The sequence below is a fragment of the Phalacrocorax carbo genome, chromosome 15 (genome assembly GCF_963921805.1).
Source record: "Phalacrocorax carbo chromosome 15, bPhaCar2.1, whole genome shotgun sequence".
NCBI lineage: Eukaryota > Metazoa > Chordata > Aves > Suliformes > Phalacrocoracidae > Phalacrocorax > Phalacrocorax carbo.
Window position 1 is genome coordinate 2,355,098 of NC_087527.1, and position 25,612 is coordinate 2,380,709.

The 25,612-nt window shown below is 41.6% G+C and overlaps 1 protein-coding gene across 6 annotated transcripts in view; it reads left to right on the top strand.

The window, feature by feature from the left end:
* Positions 1-25,612, top strand: part of TAOK3 (TAO kinase 3) — a 95,319-nt gene that overhangs the window by 50,996 nt on the left and 18,711 nt on the right. For 5 of the 6 annotated variants that reach the window (XM_064466691.1, XM_064466692.1, XM_064466695.1 and 2 more), the window contains 6 exons: positions 2,654-2,767; positions 3,846-3,937; positions 5,962-6,055; positions 7,506-7,587; positions 13,485-13,652; positions 16,550-16,756. In XM_064466691.1, coding sequence (XP_064322761.1) covers positions 2,654-2,767; positions 3,846-3,937; positions 5,962-6,055; positions 7,506-7,587; positions 13,485-13,652; positions 16,550-16,756 — 757 coding nt within the window. The remainder of the gene's footprint in view (positions 1-2,653; positions 2,768-3,845; positions 3,938-5,961; positions 6,056-7,505; positions 7,588-13,484; positions 13,653-16,549; positions 16,757-25,612) is intronic. The other variant, XM_064466697.1, reaches the window with a different exon arrangement.

Genomic DNA, 25,612 nt, shown 5'->3' on the forward strand with positions numbered 1-25,612 from the left:
ATGGTTATTAAATAATATTTAAGTGAAATATTGCTTTAAACATGAATGCCAATTTATGAAATTAAAATCAGATTATTTTTTATTATCCCTTTGCATATATGCTCTTATTTGAGCATAAAAATACCTGTTTTGGTATATTTTACCTGCTTTCAAAGTGCATTGAATTCTTATTTATAGTAAATGGCTCCCTGTATGGACACTACTGAGAATTAGTTTTTCTCGCTACTCGTTAGGAATTTCTAACATGGTACAATTAACATGTTGTAAATTCAGCGATTTCACATACTGAATGCCAGCTACTCTGTGTGAACTTTGAACTAGTGTGCCTATTGCGTATCAAGAACAAAGCTGGTTGTTTCTCTTTCAAACTGGAAGAAGTCACTTTGCTGTTGCAGCGTGCTGAGAGCGGTCGTAAGGAAAGTCACTGCTAGAAGTACACGCAGGTCGTTCCTCTCCGGCTGGTTTTCTTCCAAGGGGTATTCTGCCTTTTAACTTCTGAGATGGGAAGGCAAGCCTCCTCTCTCAGGAAAGAGGACCAAGAAGAGATTTCTAGTTTTCCGATAGGTGTTGTATCTTAAAAAGAAGAGGCAAAAGAGTGCCACTTCCTAGCTTTCTTGTCCAGGAATGAGGAGTTGCTGTGCTGATGTGCAGTTCCCCTGTAGTCGCGCACACCAGTTCCAGTAGCACTGAGCAAAGTAAAGCAACCGCTGAACGAGAAGGGACCAAAGCTGGCAGCTGGGACAGCTGTGGTTTCCCTGCCCCACAGCAAGGAAGGCAGAACGAGCGTGACCTAGAATGGGGGGACACCTTGTGGAGACGCAGCAACAATGCAAGTCTCTAATCTTGCCTCCTGAGCTCCCACAGCATCTCTGCTACCAGTTAGTTCTAATGTCACACTATGCGATGGCAAAGGATGCAATTATTTTCTGTTTAATTGCAGGTACAAAGCAAAGCTAAGTTAGCATATATGTTTGCTGATACCTAACGTGCCTGCTGAGTCTTCTGTTAGTTGGTGTACAGTGAAGGCAGCAGTGGAGATGGTAACAGAGAGGATGGCCTGTGCGCTCTCTTTTGTACTTTTGAGGTGTTCACTCTTGCACGCAGCTGACTTCTTTAGCACTTGTCCTTCAGCAGAAGAGGCAGATGCATAGACCCAAAACACGAAGACGTGTCAGGATATGTTTGAGTAGCACATGTCAAAAAAAATTCCATACTACTAGTCACAAAGTGATACTGTCCTGAGAATGGGGGAATAGAGGGTCTTACTCCAGCTTTGCTACTGAGAGCCTTTAAGTAAATTCTTTATCCCAGCTTTGCCTATGCTGTGTGCTGCCCTGTGGAGACAAAGGCATCTCACCACTGTTTGTGTCGTGCTAAGTTTAAAGGGTCTTTCAGTTTGCCGTTTCTCTGGGTCTACAGTGATACTGGATTTGTATTTGATGCACAAATCATTACACTTCAACTGTTGTATGATAATTCATTGTATGCTCTCCCTCTGCAGCAAATACAAGATAGCTTTGTTTCCCCTTCCATTTATCTAATTAGTTTGGTTTTCATAAGGTCAGAGTATGAGTGTGTTTGGCAATCTACAGTAACTTGTTTGGGCTGGAGGTCTACTACTGCTACTGATAAGTGGCTTTGGTGTTTAAGGACTCAGAGTTGAACACCAGATAAAAAAAGCTGGTATTTTTCTTGTATCTTTTTACCAAAAGTGTGTCATGATATTTTTTTTAAAAGATGGCAGAGACATTCCAGACTGCATGGTCTGTGCAGCCTGGCTGACGGGGATCCCTTACACGTCTTCCATTTACGTTGAGGGTCTGCTTTTGCAAAAGCAAATAGCTTGCTTTGCCCATGTAAAGGCATCTGTGGCATACCCAGTGTGCAGTTTTCCCTTTGTTGTTGAAGTGCTGTATCAGGGTTTTAAGGAACTTTTGCTATATTGTGATTTTTTTCAGCTGGCAACAGGTCAGTAGACCTGAATTTCTTAAAGCAATCCTCCTCCTTTTGTCAGATGGGTGGAAGAAAAAAAATATTTCAGATATAACTGACCAGTCTGTCCCAAACTTTGAATAGGGTCATTGCCAAGTATCTTGGAAGGTATGCAGAATGAGTTAACCTTTCTCAGCATGTCATGGGCAGTTAATTTGAAATTATCCCGCTTACTGCTGGAATTTAGAAACTTATGGTGCCAAAGGTGTTGAATACATCTTGTGCCTTTAGTATTTCAGTAATGTCGTTATCGTTAACCTCTTAAATGTATGCATTATCTGAAAGTTGTAGGAAGGATCAGATAAGGCAGCCTAGGGCATTTGAAAGATGAAAATAATATGTCTGGTATCGTTTAAGGTGTCACAGCAGGATATTAGGATACATCTCTCCTCAATCTCTGTTAGGGGTCTCAACCTTGCAACCATGGCTCATCACTTTTCTCCTCCCTCATCCCCTACCCTTCGGGTACAGCCAGGTTTCCATTCCCAAAAAACCCATGAATCTGATTTCTCTAGCTTTCTGTAATACTAGACTTCTATATAGTCTCATGTGTTTGTGAGTGTTTATTTGAGAAGGTGTTAGTGGTCTTCTGTGTGTTTGTAAATTTTTGAAACTTACACTACTGTAACCAGAACTATACTTTTCTTTTTTACTTTTAAAGGGATATTAAAGCTGGAAATATTCTTCTAACAGAACCAGGTCAAGTGAAACTAGCTGATTTTGGGTCTGCTTCTATAGTCTCCCCTGCCAATTCTTTTGTGGGAACACCTTACTGGTGAGTAAAGCCTGCAATACTTCATTCCTTTTATAAGACTGCTCTCTTCCATTTCCAGTGTTTCACAATCTGAAAATAATATCTGTCATAAAAATTTTATTAACTAAGCAGTTTTCTTAAAATCCCTGCATCCAGCTTTTCAGGAAATGTGTTCTTTCTTGGTGTCCATGAGTAGAGGTAGGCTGTGCAGCGCTTTGAAATGGCATCAGTTAATGTTTCGACTGTTGTAATGCAGTTGGCTTAAAAATTATTAACACTTGCCGTAGGTAATGGAACTGAGACAGCCACATGGAAAAAGGGAATCCTGTTAATCTGGCCATGCAGACTGGAAGTCACACACCTGCTTAAATTCTGCTTTGAAGAAACTTGCTTAAGGATGACTTGGGTTGCTTGGCATTCCTAACATAGTGGACCAGCATAGCTGTATGCTCCACTTATTTTGTGGCAGATGCTCCAGGCATTGATGGGAGGTCACCTATTGCCCAACCTCTGAACAAGTCCATTTGGCAGGAAGCCTGCTTCATCTCTGAAGAACAAAAGTTAAGAGACTGATTTTTTTCAGGCTGGGCCCACTGCTTCCTTCCCTCCAACTCATCCCTTTATCCTGGATCACCACATTTCCCCACTGTTCCAGATTTCCCTGTTCCTTTCATAGCTACACTCATAGGCTGCATATATCTGCTGGAAATTTCTCCTGGTGTGCCGAAGGAGAGCCCACAATCTCCTGGTGAGAGTGAAGGTGATGCCTTTAGGACTCTCCCAGCCCTTGCTGTCTGCCTGTAGGTACAATGCCTTTGAGATTGTTGTGGGTCTCCCATGTGCCAGCATGTTGCGCTAACAGCAAGACGAGCAGGTTGTCCTTTTATTTACTTTCCTTTCTTAAACTGCCTCTTGGAAGAGTTGCTAGTGCAGGCAAGGGTTGTTTCATTTCGGCATGGCTTTACTCAGCTCCATGCTGGCTCTTTAAGTTCTGGTCTGCTGCGCTGCGGAAGATAATGAAGCCATCTCGTTTTGAGCTATGTGCTGGGAGTCACAACTTGTATCCCCTAACGCACGTGTTTTGCACTGTGGTTGGTAGGATGGCACCAGAGGTGATCCTCGCTATGGACGAGGGACAGTATGATGGAAAGGTGGATGTCTGGTCTCTTGGGATCACGTGTATTGAGTTAGGTGAGTAAATACTTGGCAGATGAGACAAATAATTAACTGTCTGCAATACATGTCTTCTTGGTTTGGCGGGGGTTTTTTGTTTTGTTTTGTTTTTCTTTAAAAAGCCTGACTTGGAAAGCACTGACAGTTCAGTGTAAATCTTTTTACTCACTGGCAAATCAAGAGCAAGCCACTAATGTTGCTGTGCTTTAATGTTGATCTGGTCTGTTCAGTTATTCCCTTAATAACTAGAGGATTCTAGTCTTGTGTGAGAAGAAACTGTGGTTTATAGTCTGTATTTTTCAACCTGGGTTTTGAGAAAGTTGTTCCAGCTTACGTCAAGGGAATTGGTGTCCTAATAACTGTGTGTCAGAAGGGACCTACGTTTCATTTTCAATTCTTCTTACTTCCCCACTCTGAAACAAAAATCTTCAAGCTCAGCTGAAAGTTTGTGATGTGATTCAGTGTGGACAGGTTCTTTACATGAGAAGAAAAGGGGGCTTGCACTGCAAAGGGCAAATTGAATGCATCCACACAGCCTGAAGGAGGTGTAGGTGTGATAGCAGGTATAGGTGGCAGATGTGTGCACTTTAAGTTTGAATATTGACATTGGATGTGCTGAGTAGATTATTTTCAAAGATACTCTTGATATGGATTATGCTTAACAGCAGTATGTCAAGACCTTATTGTGAGGGCAAGTTCACTGAAAATGTTATTTATAAATACGTTTAATCAGTAGAAATATATATGAGATAAAAAAGAGGGGACCTACAGAATGGGAAGAAGTGTTGACCCCAACATGGAGACAGTAATGGTGTAAATGACTAGTAATTCCAGTGTTGTATTTCATGTCAGCGCTAACACCTTGCTGACACGGTCTGTATTTTGATATAACGAGTGCAAAAATCAGAAGTTCTAGACTTCTGTTCTTCTGCATGGCCGATGATTATTTTTGTGTGTCTGTGGAGTTTAGACTATTTATGGCCTCTCAAGGAGTGAATCACAGTGGTAGAATAGATATCACGCTACCCCGTCCTGCGTAGGCACTGAGTCTTGATACTAGAATTTCTATGGAGCTTTTCAGTCAAGAACCTCAAAGCCATTTTACGTACTTGATGGGTTTGCTTTTTTTAATATTACCTTTTTAAGAAGTATTAAGCTTTTTTTTTTAAGCTGTGAGCTTTGCCTTTGTATGATTCCATATCTGAACATGGGGTCAGGTAGCTATCGGAGGATATCTCTTTGTTGAGCACCACTTGGCTTTCTTTGAATACTGATGTCTTAATTTCTTGTGTAGCCGAAAGTAAGTACTGCTTAAAGAAAAGAAAATGCAGTGGTTTTCATGCATGCTGCATGTCAAGGACAAGTGATTGCTCTGACCTGACACGAACTTAAAAATCCTGGCATCGCGTGCTGATTGGCATGACTGACCTGAGATGGTGGTGAAAACTAGCCTTTCTTAATTCTGTGTGAGGTCTGATGCGCTCCCGAAAGGTCAGGGGCTGGTAGGTAGCTGTTGTCTTGGTGCAAGGACTAGGAAGAATTTTAGTTAAGGCGAGTTAACATCACATCTGGCAGTGAATCTGGCGAACTTGCAGGTGACTGCCAAGGACAAATGAAACAGGCAGCCGCTCTTTTCCCTTAATACAGATGTTAGAGGAGTGCATCAAAGGTCTGTAGGGATTGATACATAGATTTCCTAGCCCTGACATGCTGTACGTCCAAGCTCTGTTTTAGTCAGCGTCTGCTGATTTTACCATAGCAGGTCAGGTGTGCAGTGTTGCAGTTAAGGTAGAATCTACTGGAAACCTTTCCTTATAACTTGCATCCTGGTCTCTTTGGATTTCATCATTTCCTTTTCAAGTGAATAACAGCTTTCCTTGAGTGGTTGTCCTGGTCTAACCTAGAATACTAAATAATTAGCATAAATGCAATGGTGACAGTAATGAGCTACTGATTTAGCAGTGATACCCTTGCTTATACTTCCATATCTTTCTCCTTTTCTTTCCAGACTGCCTTATCACACCTTTCTCTTCTCTTTCTAGCTGAAAGGAAGCCTCCACTTTTCAACATGAATGCAATGAGTGCCTTATATCACATAGCCCAGAATGATTCCCCTACGTTACAGTCAAATGAATGGTAAGAGAGCTATTACCAGATTTTGGTTTTGTTTCCCTGAAAATGCTCTGCGATGATCTTTTAATGGTTGAAGTCTGTCAAGAAAAGTGTTTGTTGCAGTGTAGTGATGTGACCACATTCTCAAATAATGTTCCTGCATAAGCAGGCTCAATTTTGACCTTTTGTCACTTTGGCCATGCTACAATTGAAATGTGTGGAGGTGTTAATTATGGGGCTGTAGATGCTGTAGGAATTAAAAGTGTTCTTGGATGCATTAAGCCAGCCTTAGCTCAGCAAAGTTTCCAGCTTCAAAAGATCCCTGATGGAAGAATTGTTAGTGTTGTAGTGCAGCTGAAATACGGAGAAAGGGAGGGGAGAGGTACACAGACTATGGAGGTAACTGGATATTTTTCAGTGAGGGCCTTCAAAAGTCATCAAAGCTCTGTGGCCAGTAAATGCTCCCCATGCTACAGGCTGCTGCCAGAATCTGAACTTTGATACAAGAATGCTTTACTCTTTGGGAGAGAAGGGGTTACCCCATTCCTGTGCTCTGTCCCCGAGGGTGGCATGTCGCTATTAAGGGATGCATGGCAGACTCTGCAGCTGGCTTGAAACAACAGCTCCTGGAGAGGTGTGAAGTTCCCCGGTTACACTGCTAAGCACTTAAGTAGCATAATTGTTTCATTGCTGATTATTTTATCAAAACCACTCCACTTCAGTTTCCTTGTTTCATCATCTCTGCCCATTTTTCAGGATTCTAAGAACTTGCTGTCATACCTGCACACTGATACCCATGTTATTCTGTGCAGAATTTGCAATGCAGAGTAGAGACAACTTGTGAATACAGTATAAGAATCAGTATTCTTGGCTGCAGTTTGTTTATTGTCACCTGCTTGCTCGCTGTGGCTTTGGGAACACAGGGAATAGTAAGCAAGGTGCCTTTTATGCTGCTTTGGAGTTCAGTGGCACCTAGAAGACCAGTTTTCTTCTTTCCAGTTGTGATACGAGTTCATATATAGCTAAAGTTTTGTTTAACTAAGCATTGTATCGAGGCACTTTGCGAAGTCAATCTTACAAATGGGGGGGAAGCTTCTAGAGAGCAGTGAGCCATTTCATTGGCTAACTTAACGAGCGCATTTCTGGAGTTCCCAGTCATTTAATTGTCATTTATTTTTAAGTAGTTGAAGTAAAATTGAAAATAGACTGGTACACATAATTCTTGCTTGGTTTCAGCTTGTGGTTGGGGCATAATTGTGTGTCTGTGTTTGTTTCAACAGTCCTTAGCTGTTGAAAAGAACTGGTGGGATCAGCTTATTCAGGATTTGGAAAAGTCCAGTTAATTTCTCTGCCTTAGAACTTAAGAACAAATTAGTCAAGGTTTTTCTTTTGCTTTGTGCTAATAAGGTTGCATATATTCCAGATCCTAAGCGGCTTTTTCATTTAGAACTTTTTTTTTTTTTTTGATTTACAGGTCAGACTCCTTTAGGGGATTTGTTGATTACTGCTTACAGAAAATACCTCAGGAAAGGCCATCATCAACAGACCTGTTACGGGTAATTTTTCAAATCTTTTTGAGAAATTTGGGAAAAATCTGATTGTCTACCAAAATAGTTTTAAAGATGGTGAACAAATATTTGCCTTTTCTAAAACAAAATGGTTAGCTTTGCTCTCATCTGAATCATTAGAGTTCTGGGGCCTTCTGAAGAGTGTTCTAGGCTGGAGTATTTTATGCTGTTTGTTTCCTGACTTTGCTTGTTACACAGTCACAATTCTCTTCATAACGTGATGCTCAAGAGTTGAACTACTGGAAGAAAGTAGAGGTAGGCTGTGTGGTAAAACAGTTCCACTGCTGAGTGAGGAGCCATTTGGGCGAGCAGCCCCCCACCCTGCTCCTTTTACACCCCGGAGGTTACACTTATGTTAGAGAACTTGCAGGCCTCATGGCATAGTAGTGAGAGTAATGGGTTTTTTAGCTGAAAGAAGGACCTGTCAGCAGAAAGGGGGTAGGAGGATTTAATATTGATTTTTATTTTTTTAACTTTTTTTTCTTGAGACTAAGCTGTACATACTTTAACTGAAAGTATTATCAAGGACAAACAGGTCCAGAGCTGTGTTAGTTAAATCTGTGCTGCAGAAGTAAATTCCAACTGATAGAACTTAGGATTATGTTTCCTACTGCTTTGATGAAGAAGGAATCTTCACCAGCCTCTCTACTATACTGTACTGTCAGTAGGATGCTCTGAGTTGGGACCACGCTGCACTATGTGGTCTCTGAAAGAGCAGACATTAATGAGGGAAGGAACGGGCGGCAACCCTGTTGGCCCTCTAAGTGAGGGCAGACAGAGTGGGGAAACTGTAAATTGGTGCAGCTTGTGTGAAAGCAAAGACCTTTTTGGAGCAGTTATGAAGTTTTGTGTAATGTAACTGTTAACTTACTGATGCTCCCCTTTTTTTTTTTTCCTGCTTACCTTCTCCAATAAGGAAAAATGTTGTTTTCCTGTTGTGTAACGGGCAATACTTGCTGCTAAGCTTCAATGCAATTTCAGTAAGATTTAAGGCTACCAGTCATTTGGCACAGGCTTTCTCTGTGGAAGTGATAGAAAACCTAAACAGCCATTTTAATTGCTACTCAAAATCTCTTACAAATCAAAATCTCGACTTAACCAGTCTTCATAAGACGCATAGGCAATAGCAAATCTTTTGCAGAGCTGGTAGTACTTTGAGAATTATCCTCCACATGATCAGAGGATTGAGCTCTTAATAAAGATTTACAGATAGCAGCTGATTGTTTAAAGGAACGTGGGTTTTAGAGAGGAAAAGAGACCGGGTGACCTGTGTTACTCCTGGCCGGAGCAGTACTGTTCTGTGTGGGGTGCTCTGAACTGTCCTGTCTTGTCTTTTTTTTTGGCAGACACAGACCAAGTTCAGGAGGGTTATCTTGATCTCTTTTCTCTAGTAATGCTAATGTGAGCATGATAATTCTTTATCTGTTCATACCTGTTGAATATGTATCTTATCGTGACCTTTCTGCCTGATCTTAGTTGAGCTCTTGTTTTTGCTCTATTCTTGTAAATCATTCATTCGAGCCTCTGATCCACTTTTTGGGTTGGTTTGGTTTGGGTTTTTTGTCAAAAGTTCTTCTGGCTGGATGGGCATTTCTGGCTCTAATATACACATCATGAAATGTTACTCCAGGTGTGGTTATGTGGGAGCTGGGAAAGGCTGGCTCTGCTTCCATGTTACAGTAGGAGGTTTTGATGCTGTGTTCTTTTCACTGCTGTCTGGTGCAGAAGTTCTGACAAGTTTATTGATTAGTGCTACCTGTAGATCCCTCCTTATATTATTACTTACCAAACATACTATGCATCTGGTTTTTTTTTCTACTGTGTATTTCCAGACATCAGATTTTTTCCAACTTCTCTCTCTAGTCGTGCAGTGTGGTATTTCTTCTATTTGTGTTTCTGATCTCTGTTTTCCAATAGTTTTTGTCCTAGACGGGTTTTGAGCAATTCCTCTTGATTCATTAACATCTTGTAATGCGTTTGCTTCTTTTCTGTGTTCAAGCATCATACTTGGCTGTTAAAAGCACTAACAGGATAGACCTAGGTTAACTTCTTTCCCTAATCAAATACCCAAAACCAAAAGTTGTTAATACCCTTCTAATAGTTTCTATAATGAACCCGATTAATCAGAACTTGTTTTGGAAATAACTGCATTGTTTTGGAAAGTACCTTGTACAGGTTCATAACTGCCAAGAGCATGTGGGAGGGGGACCTGTGCTGGGAGTGATGTTTCCAGAGTTTGCCAAAGTTTTGTCAGTGAATCATAAATTGGTTCCATTTAAGCCATTGGGTTTCAGTCTACCTGAGAAGTATAGGAACTGCTTGTAACTCCAAGGGCTTTGTGTTTGGGAAATTCAGGAACAGCCTTCCATTAGAAGGTAGGGATGTGTGAAATCCTGTCCTGCCCCTTTTCCATCAGTGGTTTGTTTTTTTTCTTTGAAGTATTTCATTTCTTCAAAATTGATTAGTGGCCCTGCTATTCCCCTGGTTGCCGTACATGCCACTCAGTTCTCAGCAGCAGCTATGCTGCTGTGCCACACCAGGTAAACAGGACTCAGTTTTTCCTTAAATACTTGAACAGAGAAATTGCTAGTTTCATTGAGTGTTTTGCTTAATTTCCATAGTAGGTTAGATTGCTGCTCTGTGTCTACCTGACAGCCTTTTCATGCTGTTTTTTGTTCTAAGGCTATCATTCAGCCTTTGTTTTATGGCTTCTCTTGTTGCTCTTTCAGGCAGTAAAATGCATTCTCATGGATGTTTCTGAGCCTCTGGGCTCTTCAAGAGAGAAATTGAAACCCAGCGCTCTACTTAACCACTAGCTTTGTGCTTGCTTCTGTCCTTGCTTTAAGCCTGGACCCTATATAATATTTCTTTATATATAATATTTAACCCTCATGCCTTCACTCTCCAGGTAAAGGCTGATGAACGAGCTTGTTTGTACTCTCTGTTCTGCGCCCGGTATTCCGCCCCCGCCCCGTGATACATTTGTGCTGTGGCACATAACCAGCGTTTTGTTCCCTGGTTCTGCTCGCAACACCCTGACAGTCCTTTGACCAGCTAATAGGTTTACGTTGTGGGTTTCAGACTGATTCATTCATGCGGACTGGCAGCCTTTCTGCTCTCTAGGAATAGCGTGAGTTCATTGAAGGATATGATTTCATGAGTACCTTAGGTTGAACTCTGTGCAAACAATTGGAGCTGAGATCTTATTCCTAAATCGTGTATATTCAGTCTTCTTATTTGGTTTTAGACTTTCAGAACAGTACCCTAGATGTTCCTGCCTGCAGTAGCTCTCCCTAAATCTTGTTAGATTACAAGAACGAAGATCTCTTTGTCTTTTGAAGGGTTTTCACTTGTGTACAGTAAGCAGGGATAGAGCAAATTTTTGTGTCCACATTTTCTTAAAGGGAACTGATTTTTAAATGAGGTGTTTGATTTTAGTTTCAATTCACTATCCCAGATGAAAAGAGTCAAATTACTGTGGTGATATTAAAATGCAGGAAAAGAAATGAAACAAGAAACAACAAAAAACCTCACTAATTTTCACTTTTAAGATTAAGCAATTACAAAATTCGTTTCAACGCTTTTCCCTGATTTTTCTCAGCTTACATGACATTCCCAGGAGACTTGAGTTCTATTAGTCATTCTAACAGCCAACTTGCCGCCTGCCTTTGGTCTCACCTCTTCCTCCCTCTGAGTCGGTTTGGTTTTTTATCTTACAGTTTGGAGAGAGTGTACAAATTAAGTCCTTTCAGCCGTCATTTCTTAGCGTTGCACAGTACCTAGCAGAGGGGTGCGTACATCTTTTATGTGTAATTTATACAGTTAGATAATGCAAGTAAGCAGTCAGAGTTGGATTCTCATATAAGAGCCTCTTGGTTTGGTTTTCACTTTTGTGCATCTGCCCTGCAGTTTCCATGTGGTCTCCTAATATTTGTGTAGTACTTGAATATGAAGCACATAGTCTTTCCAGTTAAATTAGTATCTGAGCTGTTAAAGAATATGCATAAACAAGCAGACACTGGACGTAAAGGATGGATTTAAGTTCAGGATCATTGTTCCAAATACATTGCTCCTTTCTAAAAATTACCTAAAATGAGATAAAAATGGTTACCCTTTCTGTAATCATAGATAAGCTGCAGATTGTTACTGTTTATAAATAAATAAGTGGTTGTTATCTGTGTTAAGGAGTAGAAATAATTCATTTTGCTTCTGTGTTAAATGATGTTTAGAACTTTTAGCTATAATTCAAAAATAAACGCCATCACTACTAGGAAAAAATCGATAGTGAAACAACTAGCTGTCCTCGTTAGCAAAACTCAAATGAACAACAGTTTGAATTCAATTAAAAACAAGAAATAAGCCCGTGGCATGATATTTCCCATGTTTATTTACAAGTCATTAAAAGATCAGCAGCTCATCCCTTCAGCTTCTTCTTACGCAAGACTCCTGTTTTACGGAGGACTGCCTTTCATACGTGGGTTACTGCAGTTACAGTTGAATGTATCAGCTTTTGAAGGTGAGGGATGGCACAACACGTCTAGGGTAGAGCTGCTTTTCCCTGTCCTATGGGACCCTGAGTTCACCAGGTGTGGAAAGAGCTGTGAAGCCAAGCAGGCAGCCATGACCCTCTGGGGAATTTCTTTGGTGGCGGGGTCCAGCTGTTGCGGACTTCTAATAAAAGGCCATTGTGGCATTTGCATTGCAGGGTAGAGAGTACCTTTTTTTCCCCATTCCTCTCTTCATTGTTAACGTTTCTAGAAAAGTGCAGAAGGCGTTTGTGCCTTCAGGCCATCTCCCGTGATACACATTAAGCAACACACCCAACTGTAGCGATCCCAAGTAGAATTTTGGCAAGCATATACTCTTTAGTCTTCTTTAGTCGAAGGTTAAATGGGAAAGCTGCAAGGCTTTCATAGTCCGCTGCCAGTTGTACAGTTCAGGAGAACATATCTGATAACTCAGAGAAGAGCTTGAATCATGTACTTAAATTCCACTGAAGTTATTGTTCAGTCTGCACTTAAAACCTGTGCTTCTAGTAGATCCTTAGCAAGAGTTTGCATTAAAAAAATAATGGTTTTACTTTAACTCTGGCTACAAATGCTTTAAGTATAAATAAACCTTGCAGTCTTCTTACTGGTTGTATGTATGAATCGGAATGGAGAGATGTGGGACAAACCTTTGCATGTAGCTTAGGCAGGTAGTCTTGCATAATCAGAATTTATTCTTCTTTGACCTTCTATGCATTTTGTTCATTTTGAAGTCCTATATCTTTGTAAGGTTCAACGTGGCACTGTCTCGTACCTTGTACACCTCAGGTGAATGAGCTCAGAAAGGGACAAATCAGCTGTGTTGCCTGGAGAGCTCAGAGAACCTGACCCTGGTCCAAGCTGTTTCACTTCAGCCAGAGAACTGAATCAGGGAGTCAGGACTGCAGAGAGCTTGCGAAGGGTCAGCCAGGGCTTGCACCTCGCCATCCGCTACCCAGCTTCTCCTGCTACTGATGTGCCTGTGCGCACACAGGCACACGAGTTTCAAGTAGCAGAGTGATTTTTGCCTCACTTCTCTGTACTCTTTAACTGAGTTCTGAACTTAAGCAGATCTTTTGAGCAAAACATTTTGCAGCCTACGCTTCAAAACTCAGCGTGTAGCATGATCAGTTTGGTTATTTGTCGTTGTGATGAGTACAGTCGGTGTCATCAGTGCTGAGTGTGTTTGGAGTCTTTAATAGTGGGTATTACTAACTGTTGAATATAAACAGAGCAATTACTGAATAGGAACTGTCATTTCAGGTGTCTCTTTTAAAAAAAAGTCACTGTGTTCCTGTTTTTACATCAAACGTCCTGGTGTCGTGTCTGAAACCATGCGTTCTATTTCCTTTAATTCAGCATGATTTTGTTCGCCGAGACCGACCACCAAGGGTACTAACAGACCTCATACAAAGGACAAAAGATGCAGTACGTGAATTGGACAATCTTCAGTACCGGAAAATGAAGAAAATACTTTTCCAGGAGACACGGAATGGCCCACTGACCGAGTCTCAAGAAGAGGAGGAGGTACTTCTATTTTATTACCTTGTTTGCATTGTTACAAATAGCTTTAGGGCGAGTGAGGTGTTCCTGTCCTTAAGGGGGCAGAACCAGCCTAGGTGAGGATGCAGCCCATGATGGAATATCCTCTCAGCAGAGATGTAGGGTAGGATAATGAGCGACAGTAGCCTTTACGTAGTGTTAGATGTGCATTTATTGGCAACTATAAAACTTCAGTTTTTTTCAAATGGTAGCCTTTCTTCTGAAAGCTTTAGGGAAGAAGCTTTTTTGGAGGGAGATTCTCAGAGAGAAGAAAGTGGCTTGCAGCTTGTGTGAAGGAGAATCTGTTGACAGTTCAAACTTTTCAGTCTCAGAAGCACAGTCAAGACCACTTGATTAACGTTAACGTTTTTCCAATTACCATAACTTTGTTGTGAAGCAATTGGCCTGTTATGAGCTGAAAAGCACATCACCAAATCAGTAAGACTTATTTTTTTAAATTCTTTAATATTAAAGAAAAAAATGTTAAAGACATAAAATTCAGCTTCAGTTTAAAGCATATAATAAACAACCCACTTAATCAGTGTGTGATAATTGACACTGACTGTGGCTCAGAGAAGGAAACCAGTCATTTTTCAATTGATGAGATTAGATGGAAATTAATATCATTTGGTGCAAGCACATTGGATAAATCATGACTGGTTCTCAACAGAAAAATAGGCAGGCAAATGGATGTTTGTATCCCTTTTTGCTGCGGTATAGCAAGACAATATGTAGTGAGATGCCCAATCTCAGCATATATTTGGGGACTTGGTTCTGAGATTTGCGTATGCCAAATGTTCCTTTAAGGCTAAAGTAGAGCTCTGATTTAAGAAATGGGTGAGCCTGGGTGTTAGGTAGGGGAGCATACAGGAGGAGGGACTGGCGCTTAGCTTGTCCTTCACGTTGAAGGTGATGCACAGGAGGAGCAAGAACAGCAAACGCTGTGATTAAAGCTCGGGGTGCTTCTGTTCTAAACCTCCAGCGAGCCAGCTTCTAAACCTTAAGCTTAGTTGTTGGGTCGGGGAGAGGAGGGATTTGTCAGATTTTTGCCCTGAGACCTTCCAGCTTTGTTTACCTGTGTGTGAAAAGTTGGTAGGAGAGTGACAGGGTAGGAAAGCGGAAGGGAATGTGTTTCCAATGTGACAGTTCAGCAGATCCAAGCTCCACAGCTAAGTGGGATACATGTGGTAGTAGTTGACTCCAAGATGTAGCTTCTGTTCCTCCTGTCCCCACCTCTCAAAAAGTGGGAAGAAAAGAGATTGTACCTCTAGGAATTAACACTCTGATGAAGCTCACACTCTGCATGTGCACAGCATGCCCTGCACTGCATTTTACCACTGACCTTGTATACCACGAAAGAAGGTTGTATGCTCGTGTGTATCACTAACTTGGCAGTGAAAGGAAAACGTAGCACTTGCTTCAGTTTCTATGTAACTGGTTAACAGAAGCTGCTCAACTGTAAATGCCACAACACAGTTCCTTTTTCTACCTCAGACTGTCTAAGGTGGAAAAGGAGCATTGCAAATCTTTAACACTCAAAATACTACTAATGCTTTCCTCAGATCTCTTGCAAGAAAGTTAAGGTCATTTGAAAAGTGTTCAAGTCAGGAAGCTAATGTTAAGGTTGCATATGCAATCTCTCATCTCTGTCCTTTGTGCGTATACATTTATTAATTACATAGCCATATCTTCATGTCAGATAAGCAGCCTGGAAATATTTTCATTCTCATGTGCGTACGTTCTCTGCAAAATAGTATTATTTTTTATTTTGGATTGTAAGTGCTCTTACACAGGCTCTGAATGATCTGCTGATTGCTTAAAAAAAATAATCACACAATCAAATACAAAGCTGTCAAGTCTGCCAATTTTATCTTTCTCTCAGTTTCCAACAAAATGAGGACCCTGTGAATTGATTTGCAATGTAATTCTCTCCAAGCTCCCTTTGGAGCCCAGGACAAACTGGGTGCAGTAACAAGCCATTCACTTTGGTGAATCAAGGCTATTTTGGACCAGGAGCTGAAGAATGTTCTGAGTTCTCAGTCCTCACTCTGAACTCCTTGCAAGCCACTTCATTGGCACTAGTTAATGACAGACTCCATAAATTCTCTCGGTCAGTCCAGATTAAGCACATAGGCTGGGATTACTGAGCTGGTACAAGTATGCAACAAGAAAAAAGGATGCTAACTTCTGATATTTGTCTATAGAATAAAAAATATGTCTTATACGAGGAATATTAATTTAGGTATGCCTAAGTAGATCGCAACAGTTTTAATCACTGTAATAATGCAAGCTCTTCTGAGTCAGCTGCTTAAAGGTGAATGAAGAATTTACCTTGGCTGAAAACACAAGGTTAAAGGGGTTTTTTAGCTTTACAAAACATAATTGCTGACTGCTTGGGACGTGGAGATTAAAACCTCTACACCTGTTGAGCACCATGTGATAGTTACCAAATCATAAACAAATGGGCTGATTGTCTTACACCTTTTCTGATTCACAAAATGCTTTGTAGCATACCCTGACTTGGAACATTGTTTTAATACAAACTTAAGCTGCTCCTTTTAATATGAGACTCCTTCTACCAGCCATCCATATTTCTGGATGTCTGCTGTTCAAGCCAAGAGCCGTGCCCAGACTTACTACATCAGGCTTCAAGCCAGTTTTTTCCACATGTCAGTAAGATTGCAGGGGAAGAGGCAAAAGCAGCTGCCCTCTATGGAGTATTTCATAACCTGAGCAGCCTTGAGAAATGTAGTTGCCAAAGGAATGACGAAAGAACCTGTAACTCTGCAGAGTTGCCTTTACAACAAACTTCGGGCGCTGCAGGCACGTGCTGGGCAGGTGATATCCTGCAGTATTTGTAACTGATGCCCCTTGTTTTATAGGACAGTGAGCTTGGATCAAACCTGAGTAGGAAGATGGACAGTCTGGGCAGCAACCATTCCATCCCAAGCATGTCTGTGAGCACGGGCAGTCAGAGCAGCAGTGTGAGCAGCATGCAGGAGGTCCTGGATGAGAGCAGCCCTGAACTGGTCATGATGCATAGTGACGAGAGCACAATTAATTCCACTTCCTCCGTTGTTCATAAGAAGGTATGTTCTCTGGTGCTCTCCATAGCTTCCTGCCGTCCCTGCTATTGCTCGCGTTGGCTCACCTGCCTAGGGCCCAATGGTCAGTGTGCTGTGGTCTTGTGCTGAGCCATCTGCTGAGAACAGGAGCTGGTGCCGGGCTTGCCAGAATCAAGTTCTGCGTTGTTTTTTCTTTAAAAGCTAAACTGCATTTAAATAGCCTTTGAAAATAAAAAGAGGCCGCTGAAGAAAGGTAGTGCTGTCAGTGTCTAGGCAGGGTTCACGCAGACTTACTGCATGCCTCCTTACCCAGCCCTGCATGTGCACTTCATCTCTGCTTGTAACATCAGTCCTTGTTTCCTTGTGAATGATTGTACTGTGTTATGTAGTACGGTGACAAGTGGGCATAGCATCTAAGCTAACCGTTTACCAGTCACAGTGTGTGATTAAAATCTGCTTGCACTTGGATTTCCCTCATGAGAAGTGGAAGTGTGCAGAACTTTGGACCCTTTCCACGAGGTATGTTTTGAGTCAAGTTCCACTCAATGCTTTTATGCTCTTTTGATGCATGTTGTGATCTGTTGTCTTTTGTTTTCTTAGTGCTAGATATCAAGCTAAGTTGTCTAGCTGTAAGTCAGCATCTAATCTGACTGTTTGACTAAAATAGTTTTGGCTGGGCCTTAGTGTCATTTGCTAGTGGGCAGTGAAATAAAGGTTGTTTGTGCGACTGCATTTGCAAAGAGCTTCACAGTGTATGTATGCTTTTTGCTAGAGGAGCCAAAACATTACAACAGCATGAAAAGTATGAATTTCTCATTTGTAGGGTTACAGCAAAGCCTGGTACTTACTAAGTTTGTGTAAGTAGTTTCCCCCCCCGAAATACAGTGTTTGTGTTTGAATATTGAAGCACTTATAAAAGGCAGCTCTCAAGAAACTTTGTCTTCAACAAAAGATTGCCTTGCATTTTCAAAGATACTGGCGGGTAAGTTGCCAGTTTCAGGGGTTTACATCTTCCTCAAATAAGTTTGCAGTAGCACCTTTTGAGAGAGACCCTTCTCAAAAAACAGGGGTAGGTACAAAACGCCAGCCCAAGGAACCATCCTGAATGAAGAGCGGCGCAACTGGTTATATGTTCTGGGTGGTTACAGCTGGAGCTTTTTCTCATTTTGTGTAGGCTTCAGAAACGTGGATTCATTTTGATTTCACATTGTTAAGTAGTCATACTTATGTATGCATTAAAACAGGTTTGAAGAATTGATTTACACGATAATCATACGTTATAACATTCCTGACTGGCCAGTCTCATTGCAGTTGTTGGAAACAAAATGTGAGCCACTCCCGTCAGACATAAATTGCATTTGTGAAAGAAATAGTGTTTCCTGTGTGTTTTAAGAATAATATTTAATTTTATAGTGATTGTATGACACTTCTAAAGTACAAATACAGGAAGATTTCTGAGGCTATGAATTCAGTCCTCTTCAGGCTTCTGCACAGCTGTTGTTTTCTTGAGATTAAGACATTTGGTTGAGTAGAAAGTATAAACATGGAAGTTTTTATTACCTGGTTTGCAAAAACAGGGTCTCTTGCACACTTGCAACTGAAGTATTGTAAAAGAAATCGCCTGTAGATCACTTAACACAGGTGTTTTAGGGTAATTTTGCAACACAAAACCCAGATCTGCACTGATGGTCTTTACACAATAGTTAAAAATGGTGTATTGGATTGGATTACTGATTCTAGTGGAGTAGATACCTTCTGCACTGGCAAGCGTTACCCTTCGTTGTCACTACACGTAAGGTGAATTTAGACTCTGTGTAGCAGGACGTATTCCAGCTGCAAATATATTGTTTTAATTTATTACATGATTTTTTTTTTTAATTGTCTGCTACTTTGGAGAATGCAATTTTTAATGGAGAACTGTTTCATGTGTGTATTATGTATATATTAATACATGTGAAAAGACTAAAATTGGACAGGACATTTCAGGGGCTTTATATACACATACATCCCGCTCTATTTTCAAGGTAAAGTTCCTTATATGGAAAATGCTTCAATTTGTCTTCGTGCTTGCTTTGTGTTTCTGTAAACTGTGATGAAGCTGATCCACAGAACTTGGTTTTGTTCTCGCAGGTGAGAAGTAGGGAGAGCTGAGTTTGGTAGCACTCTGGAGCCTAATCACAAACAAAATGGAAAGAACCTGGGGTTCAAATTTAAATTATGCTTTTGTTTTGCATTTAATCAGCCTTTAAAGGCTAAAAAGAAAATACTGATGAATGTAATTAGCCAGCTTGTCTCCGTTCTGTGGGCATAGGGTCATATATGAGATTGTTTTGACACAGGGCAAATCAAAGTGTTGTGTAAAGCTATGGTATTTCACAAATATGTAAATTAACAACCTCCGGATGTTCCAGACTGTGTGAAGTGACCAGGGTAGCAAAATTGCCTGGACTGTTGGTATTTTCTAAGGCTCAAAGGTCCAAGTGTCAGAGGCCTTTTGATTTCTTTTGACCCCAGCCCCAGAATGTCATGTGCAATTGTAAAATGTAGGATGAAAAATTCTGTCATGTACGAAATGAGTTCCCAGCCTTCAGTGCTTCAGACCGCTGCTTGGTGTGAAGAGCCAGCCTGGAGTGGCGGTCACCTGGTGTAATTCAGGAACACACCTCAAGCTCTCACTACATCACTGGTGGGGCACTAGGCTGGGAGGAGCTTCCAGCATCCCCATCTCCTAGCACCTATACTGTGACCAACTGTTGTGAGACAGAGGCAAAGCCTGAGAAACAAGCTGATGTAGCGAAAGCATTTGTAAACGGTATTTCTCTCTCTTTTTTTTTTTTTCTTCTTTTTTTAACAGCTGCTAGCTGGCTGTAACTTCCAGAAATGTTTTGTGGTCATAGAGTAAGTGAAATGACCTGCTTCTGATCTAGTTAACTTTCACTGGCTATACTAGTTCACAATAGCCAAGGTGCTTGGGTTTTGCCTGGCAGAGAATAGTATTAGTAATAAAACCCCCATGAAAAGCAGGCACAGCCTCACTTATTCCACAATACAAAAGCTTTGGGGAAGCAGTAGAGCTCCATGTTTCTAAACTTGAGCTTAGAACAAAGGTGACTGCCACCTGTCAGCAGAGTAAAACTAATAGAGTGGAAGAAGAATCACCGGACAGGAAGAAAATATCAGTAACAAAAAGCTCTAATTCAGTATGTAGCTTTTAATATAACTTAGTTTATAGCTGTGTCCTAAACTCCTGGGAGGAAAAAAATCGCAATAATGTCTGCTACTCAGGCAGGAAGACTGCATCGTCTCTTCCTGAGATCTCAGTCCATCCGTAGGAATCAGACTGCTTCCTCAGGAGGATGCCTTAATCACCAGCAAATTCTTTAGAGGAAATTCAGATGTCCAGCCTGGATGAGTTGTCCTGCTATGAACTTTTCCTTGCCCCTTTGCAGGTTTCAGATTGGTGACCTCCCTCATGTAAGTGTCAATACGATCAGTGTAAGAGTTCTGATTTTCTAACGTCTCTTTTGTGAAGACAGTTAACATAACAGTTAACATAGGGATCATCTTACCTATGGATGCACATTCTTGTGTCCATCTCCTGTTGGGAGCTAATTCAGTTGTTCAGCCACACAGGTTGAGGACTGAAGAGTATATGGCAGCTCTAATGCAAACCCAGTTGTATCTGAGAGCGCAGGAAAAATAAAACCCAAAGGAAAAACAAAATGGGGCAGGTAGTTAAACTCGACATACATTGTGCTTCAAAGACACATAACCCAGATTTGAAAAGGAGATAGGTATCAGTTAATTCACCTTAAAATGAGGATGAAGATTTTGGCTTCCTGAGAATATAAACATCGGTTGATGCATCGTAGGTAGTTTGTCACTGCTGGTATATGTCAGTGTGTGTACAGATGGCTTCCCAGAAAGGTTATTTTGTTGTCCTAAATGAATATGCCAAGTGGTAGGTTTTAGAATGCGCCCACACGGTATTATTTCCATAAAACTTTATAATAGTAAAAAAGATTGTTCTCTTTTAATCGAAACAAAAAAACCGTACAGTATTGTTCTGTTCAATTGCAATACAGAGCTGTTGTTACTTACTTCAACCTTAAAACCATCAGTACTTACGAAGATGAAACTTGGGCAATAAAAACATCAGGGAAATCTTCTGATTAAAATCTAGTTTATAACCAAAGGATGAAAAGGGGATGTTCATAGTTGATCATCACAAATTCTTGCCTATGGTCTGTAATAAAAACGTACTTCTGTAATAACCGTTACAACTTGACTGACTTTCCAAACCCATTAAATGAACCTGTACGCTTTGCGTGTCACTGCTGTGATGCAGCATTCATGCTGAATTCCATGGATGGGAGTGTTCTGGCATGGCTCTTCTACATGAGTTACAGCTCAGGCAAAGCTGAGGGTGTTTTCCTACATATCAAGATTTATGATTCATACTTGGAAAAGATGTTGATTTTATGAGATGTAAAGGATATTTAGGTAATGACTTACTGAGTTTTGGCCGGCGTGTCCTGGCAGCGATGACTCCTCACGTACCTTCTGGAGTCGCATCAAGCAGGTTGGTGACGTGAAGCCTTTTCTTGAAAGACTTTTGATACTTAACCCTCTCTGTAGATTGTCAAGGCATTTAGTGCGATGTGTTAAAATGAATGATCGCACACTTGTTTTCCCTTGCCCTTTCAATTCTTAGAAGGAAGGGATTTGCTGCAATTCCATTAAAGTCCTCAGTACAGCTCAGAAATTGCCTTTCCTATTTGTCTGAGAGACTGGCAGTTCTTTCCAGTTAGTGAATCCTCTTGTGTAAACAGTGTTTGAGAAGGTTTTTACTTGGTGGACGTAACAACAAATGCAGCATGCAACTGAATGTTCCTTTCGAGGCGAAAGTTTGGATGCTTCAGCTTTAGGCTAGTCTAGTGTGATCAGAGTTTACAGTTGGGGTTTATGTTAGTTCCTAAATCAGCTGCTGAAGACGATGGGATTCCTTTGTATTTTGTTAATTCTTGTGTTTGATGCTTCGTCAATGCAAGGGTTGCTTCAGCATATAACAATGTTATGTACTGAACAAATGTAAATATCAAAGGCAATTTATAGATCTGTCTGCCTGGTTTTGCTGTGATTAAAATCTGAAGCAAAATTCTCATTGAATTTTTTTCTGTTGGAAAAAAAAAATCAACTCTTATCTACCTAATGAGTTGTTTTCTGTTTGCTTCTATAGCATGCTTGTTCTGATTGTCTTCTGAGCTGGTATTTTATTAACCTAGGAAGTTTTGTTGCAGCTATGTGTTTGTGGTTTTTTTTTTTCCCCCTAGTGTTTCTTGGAACAAGCTATGTCTTTCTCTAAAAACAAAACATGATTTGATAAGTGTAATTATTGAGTGTTATCAGGAAGGAGTCTAGTCAGAATATTTTGAACATAAAGTGAAGGTACTGCTAGCAACATCCTGTTAGTGTTGCTCGTAAAAATGCATGGCAACAGTGTTAAGCAGATACTCCTGAAATGTTGTGCTGGTATTAGAGGCAGCGGATGGTAAAGCTCTTTTTCCAGTGAGGAGGATGAAAAGACCGTGTGTGGTAGAATTGGCATGAGACTCTAGAGAGCAAAATTCAGGTTCTTACTCTGAGGGTGACCTTGGGCAAGACTCATCAGTTTGAGCAGAAACCCATGAGGGCTGTAAGATGCCCAGACAATACACCAGTTGTAGCCATTTAGAGATCTAGCTGGAAGCTCCCTGAATTGGTTTGTCTGAACAAATGTTCCAACTGCTTCTCTGTATTTCTGTTTATCCAGACTTCCACAAGAACTTTTTTTTAAGGTACTTATTAATCCATAATATATGTAAGTGTCATGCCTTCTGGTTTTGTCCTTGTTTTGGGGAGACTTGCTCTTTAGCATCTCTTAAGCAACTGGAAGCTCCACCAGCTCTCTGATCAGATAATACCGTAGAAATGCTTGAGAGTTTTGTCCTGGCAAATATGATCAGTAATTTCAAAGCCAGCACCCAGCCAAATACCCCCGTTTGTCATGATCAGCCTGAACACTGCTTATGTAGCAGATAGTACAGTCAGAAGAACAAATTATTTCTTCAATAGGAAGTTGGCAGCTTTAGATTGTTGACCCTAAATAGCAGGATTTTAATGGTTTAATGTGAGTTGTGATCTGAGCATGCCTGAAGTTGTATTCATAAGGCAAATATTGCAATAAACACAGAAAACAGATGGAAAGTGAAATATATACAGGGAACATACATTACTTTAAAAACAAACCAATGTTTGAACTGCAGATTTAGGGCCGAGAGATACCCTAACCCAAACTTGATGAGTTTCTGGGGTGCCTTTGATCAGATTTTACTTACTGAATAACGTAAGCTAAGGTGACAGTTGTGCATCTTTGTTTCCCACAAAGCTGGAGCTAAAAGTTTGAAACAAAATTTCCTATTTGTGCCAACATCTGAAAGGAGATATGATTGCAGTGTCTCTCAGGAAGCTTTTGGGAGAAGAAAATAAAATAAAAAGAGCAGGAATCTATTTTCTGGGTTTGTGGTAGATGTCTGTTGTAGTAGCCATCAGTCACATTGTCTGAGGAAGGTTGGTGGAGATAAGGCTACTCGTGTGTTTATATATCTTATAGGTCTCTGTTCACTAGCAGTCTCTGTGGTAGTATAACTTGCTAGATTCAGTAACTCTTCATGTCAAGTGATTTTATTTCTGGAAATGTGACAGCTTTTCTGAAAAATGTTTTGCCTATTAAGGTTGCATGGGCTTCTTTGAGAGTTAATAGTGGTTGCCTGCCTGATGCAGAAGCCGCAGATTCCAGATTAAGGGGTGCTGAGGACAACCTCAGAGTTTTTTGTCCACTTGAAATTGGTCGTTTTGCTTGCTCAGTTGCAAAGGAATTTTCTCATTCCTTGCCCAGCTCAATTTGAACTGGAGAATGCAGCTAATTCACATTCCTGTAGGGCAATTAGATTCTGCTGTGAGCTGCTTATGTGCACTGAAGTAACTAGAAGTCCCATAAAACAAGACCAGGATGACATTCTGCCCTCTAAGAATCCACCTCTTAAATAACAGAAAGTACCACACAGATTAACTTTCCTGTATAAGAAGTAATTACAGTTTCAACTTGTCATTTTAGGTGCTGATTTGGAGCATTCTGTAAAATCTGAATGCCCATTTCAAGTAGCCTTTTTTTTTTCCAGTTATTTGCTGCTGCTTCTCTGGTTTTAATATTTCACATTCACCCTGGCATACTAATGTAATGGAGAGAGGGAAGGTGGTCCGGAGATTGGGGTATTGCCAGCAGACCTTAGGAACCTCGTACATTCATGTGTGCTGCTGCAGGCTTTGTGTGTGACATGGGGAACATTTGTCCTGTCTACACCTTAGTTTCATAGCCACAGTAGAATAATAGTAGCTCCTGTGTACTATTGTTCCTCTTCGGTCCTCTGTGGTTCAGATGGGTAAGTCTTACAAATCTTTACCACAGGACCTTTTTATTCAGCTTTATTTTCATAGAATCACAGAATGCCCTGAGCTGGGAGGGACCCACAAGGACCATCGAGCCCAGCTCCTGTCCCTGCACAGGACACCCCAAATTCACACTGTGTCTCTGAGGGCCTCGTCCAAGTGCTTCTGGAATATCGCCAGGCTGGTGCCGTGATGCCTCTCTGGGGAGCCTGTGCCAGGGCCCCACCACCCTCTGGGGGAAGGACCTTTCCCTAATGCCCAGCCTAACCCTCCCCAGGCACATCTCCCTGCCATTCCCTCGGGGCCTGGCGTTGGTCACCAGAGAGCAGAGACCAGTGCCTGCCCCTCCTCCTCCCCTTGGGAGGGAGCTGCAGAGCACCACGAGGGCTGCCCTCGGCCTCCTCTGCTCCAGCTGAACAAACCACTTTAGCCACTTCTTGTAGTTTCTCCTCTAAACCCTTCACCAACCTTGTGGCCCTCCTCTGGACACTCTAGTAGTTTTATGTCCTTAATACACTGTGGCACCCAACACTGCGCCCAGCACTGGAGGTGAGGCCGCCCCAGCGCGGAGCAGAGCGGGACAATCCCCCCCCTCGCCCAGCTGCGATGCAGGGCTCGATGCCCCCCAGGGCACGGTTGCCCCTCTTGGCTGCCAGGGCACGCTGGTGGCTCGGGTTCAACTTGCCATCGAGCAGAGCCCCCCAGGTCCCTGCAGAGCTGCTCCCCAGCCCCTCGCTCCCCAGGCTGGCTGTACAGCCCCAGCTGCCGAGCCCCAGGGGCAAAACCCAGCGCTAGCCCTTGTTCAGCTTCATACAGCTGGGGATTGCCCAGCTCTCTAATTTGATTTTGTATCTGAGGTGCTCCAAGGTCAGCCTGTATCAAAGGAGTTCCCTTTTGCAGTCGCTGACTCCCTTCCACTTGCTCCAGCTTGCCTCCTGCCAGTGCATTCACATGAGGCTGTGTTTGTGCAAGCCCCAAAGAGCCAAGTTTACCTCTGCAGAGCTGCTTGTTGGAGAGCAAGAGGCCAAGTTCAGCGTTGCTTCTAGCACTGCCCCTTGCCTGGCTAGGGGGCCGTTGTGCCAGAAGGCTCCAAAACACATCAGTAGAAATACCAAACTAAAAGGTGATGTTAGTAGCCAGCCTGTCTGCTTTGGCTTATCTGGGGTATCCCCGATTGTATTTCAGAGTCCTTATTACACCTCCTTGATAGGTGAGAGTGCTGCAAAGCTATAGAAGACTTGGGACTGATATTCTTCCAGTGAAGCCACAATTGCAATTAAACTGAGCGACACTGTTAAACTTTAAATGTTTAATCAAGATTTTTTTTTTTTGGTATGACTGTTTTAGAGCCTAAGATGTACCTTTTTCAGGAAAGCATGCAAGTCTGAGGGC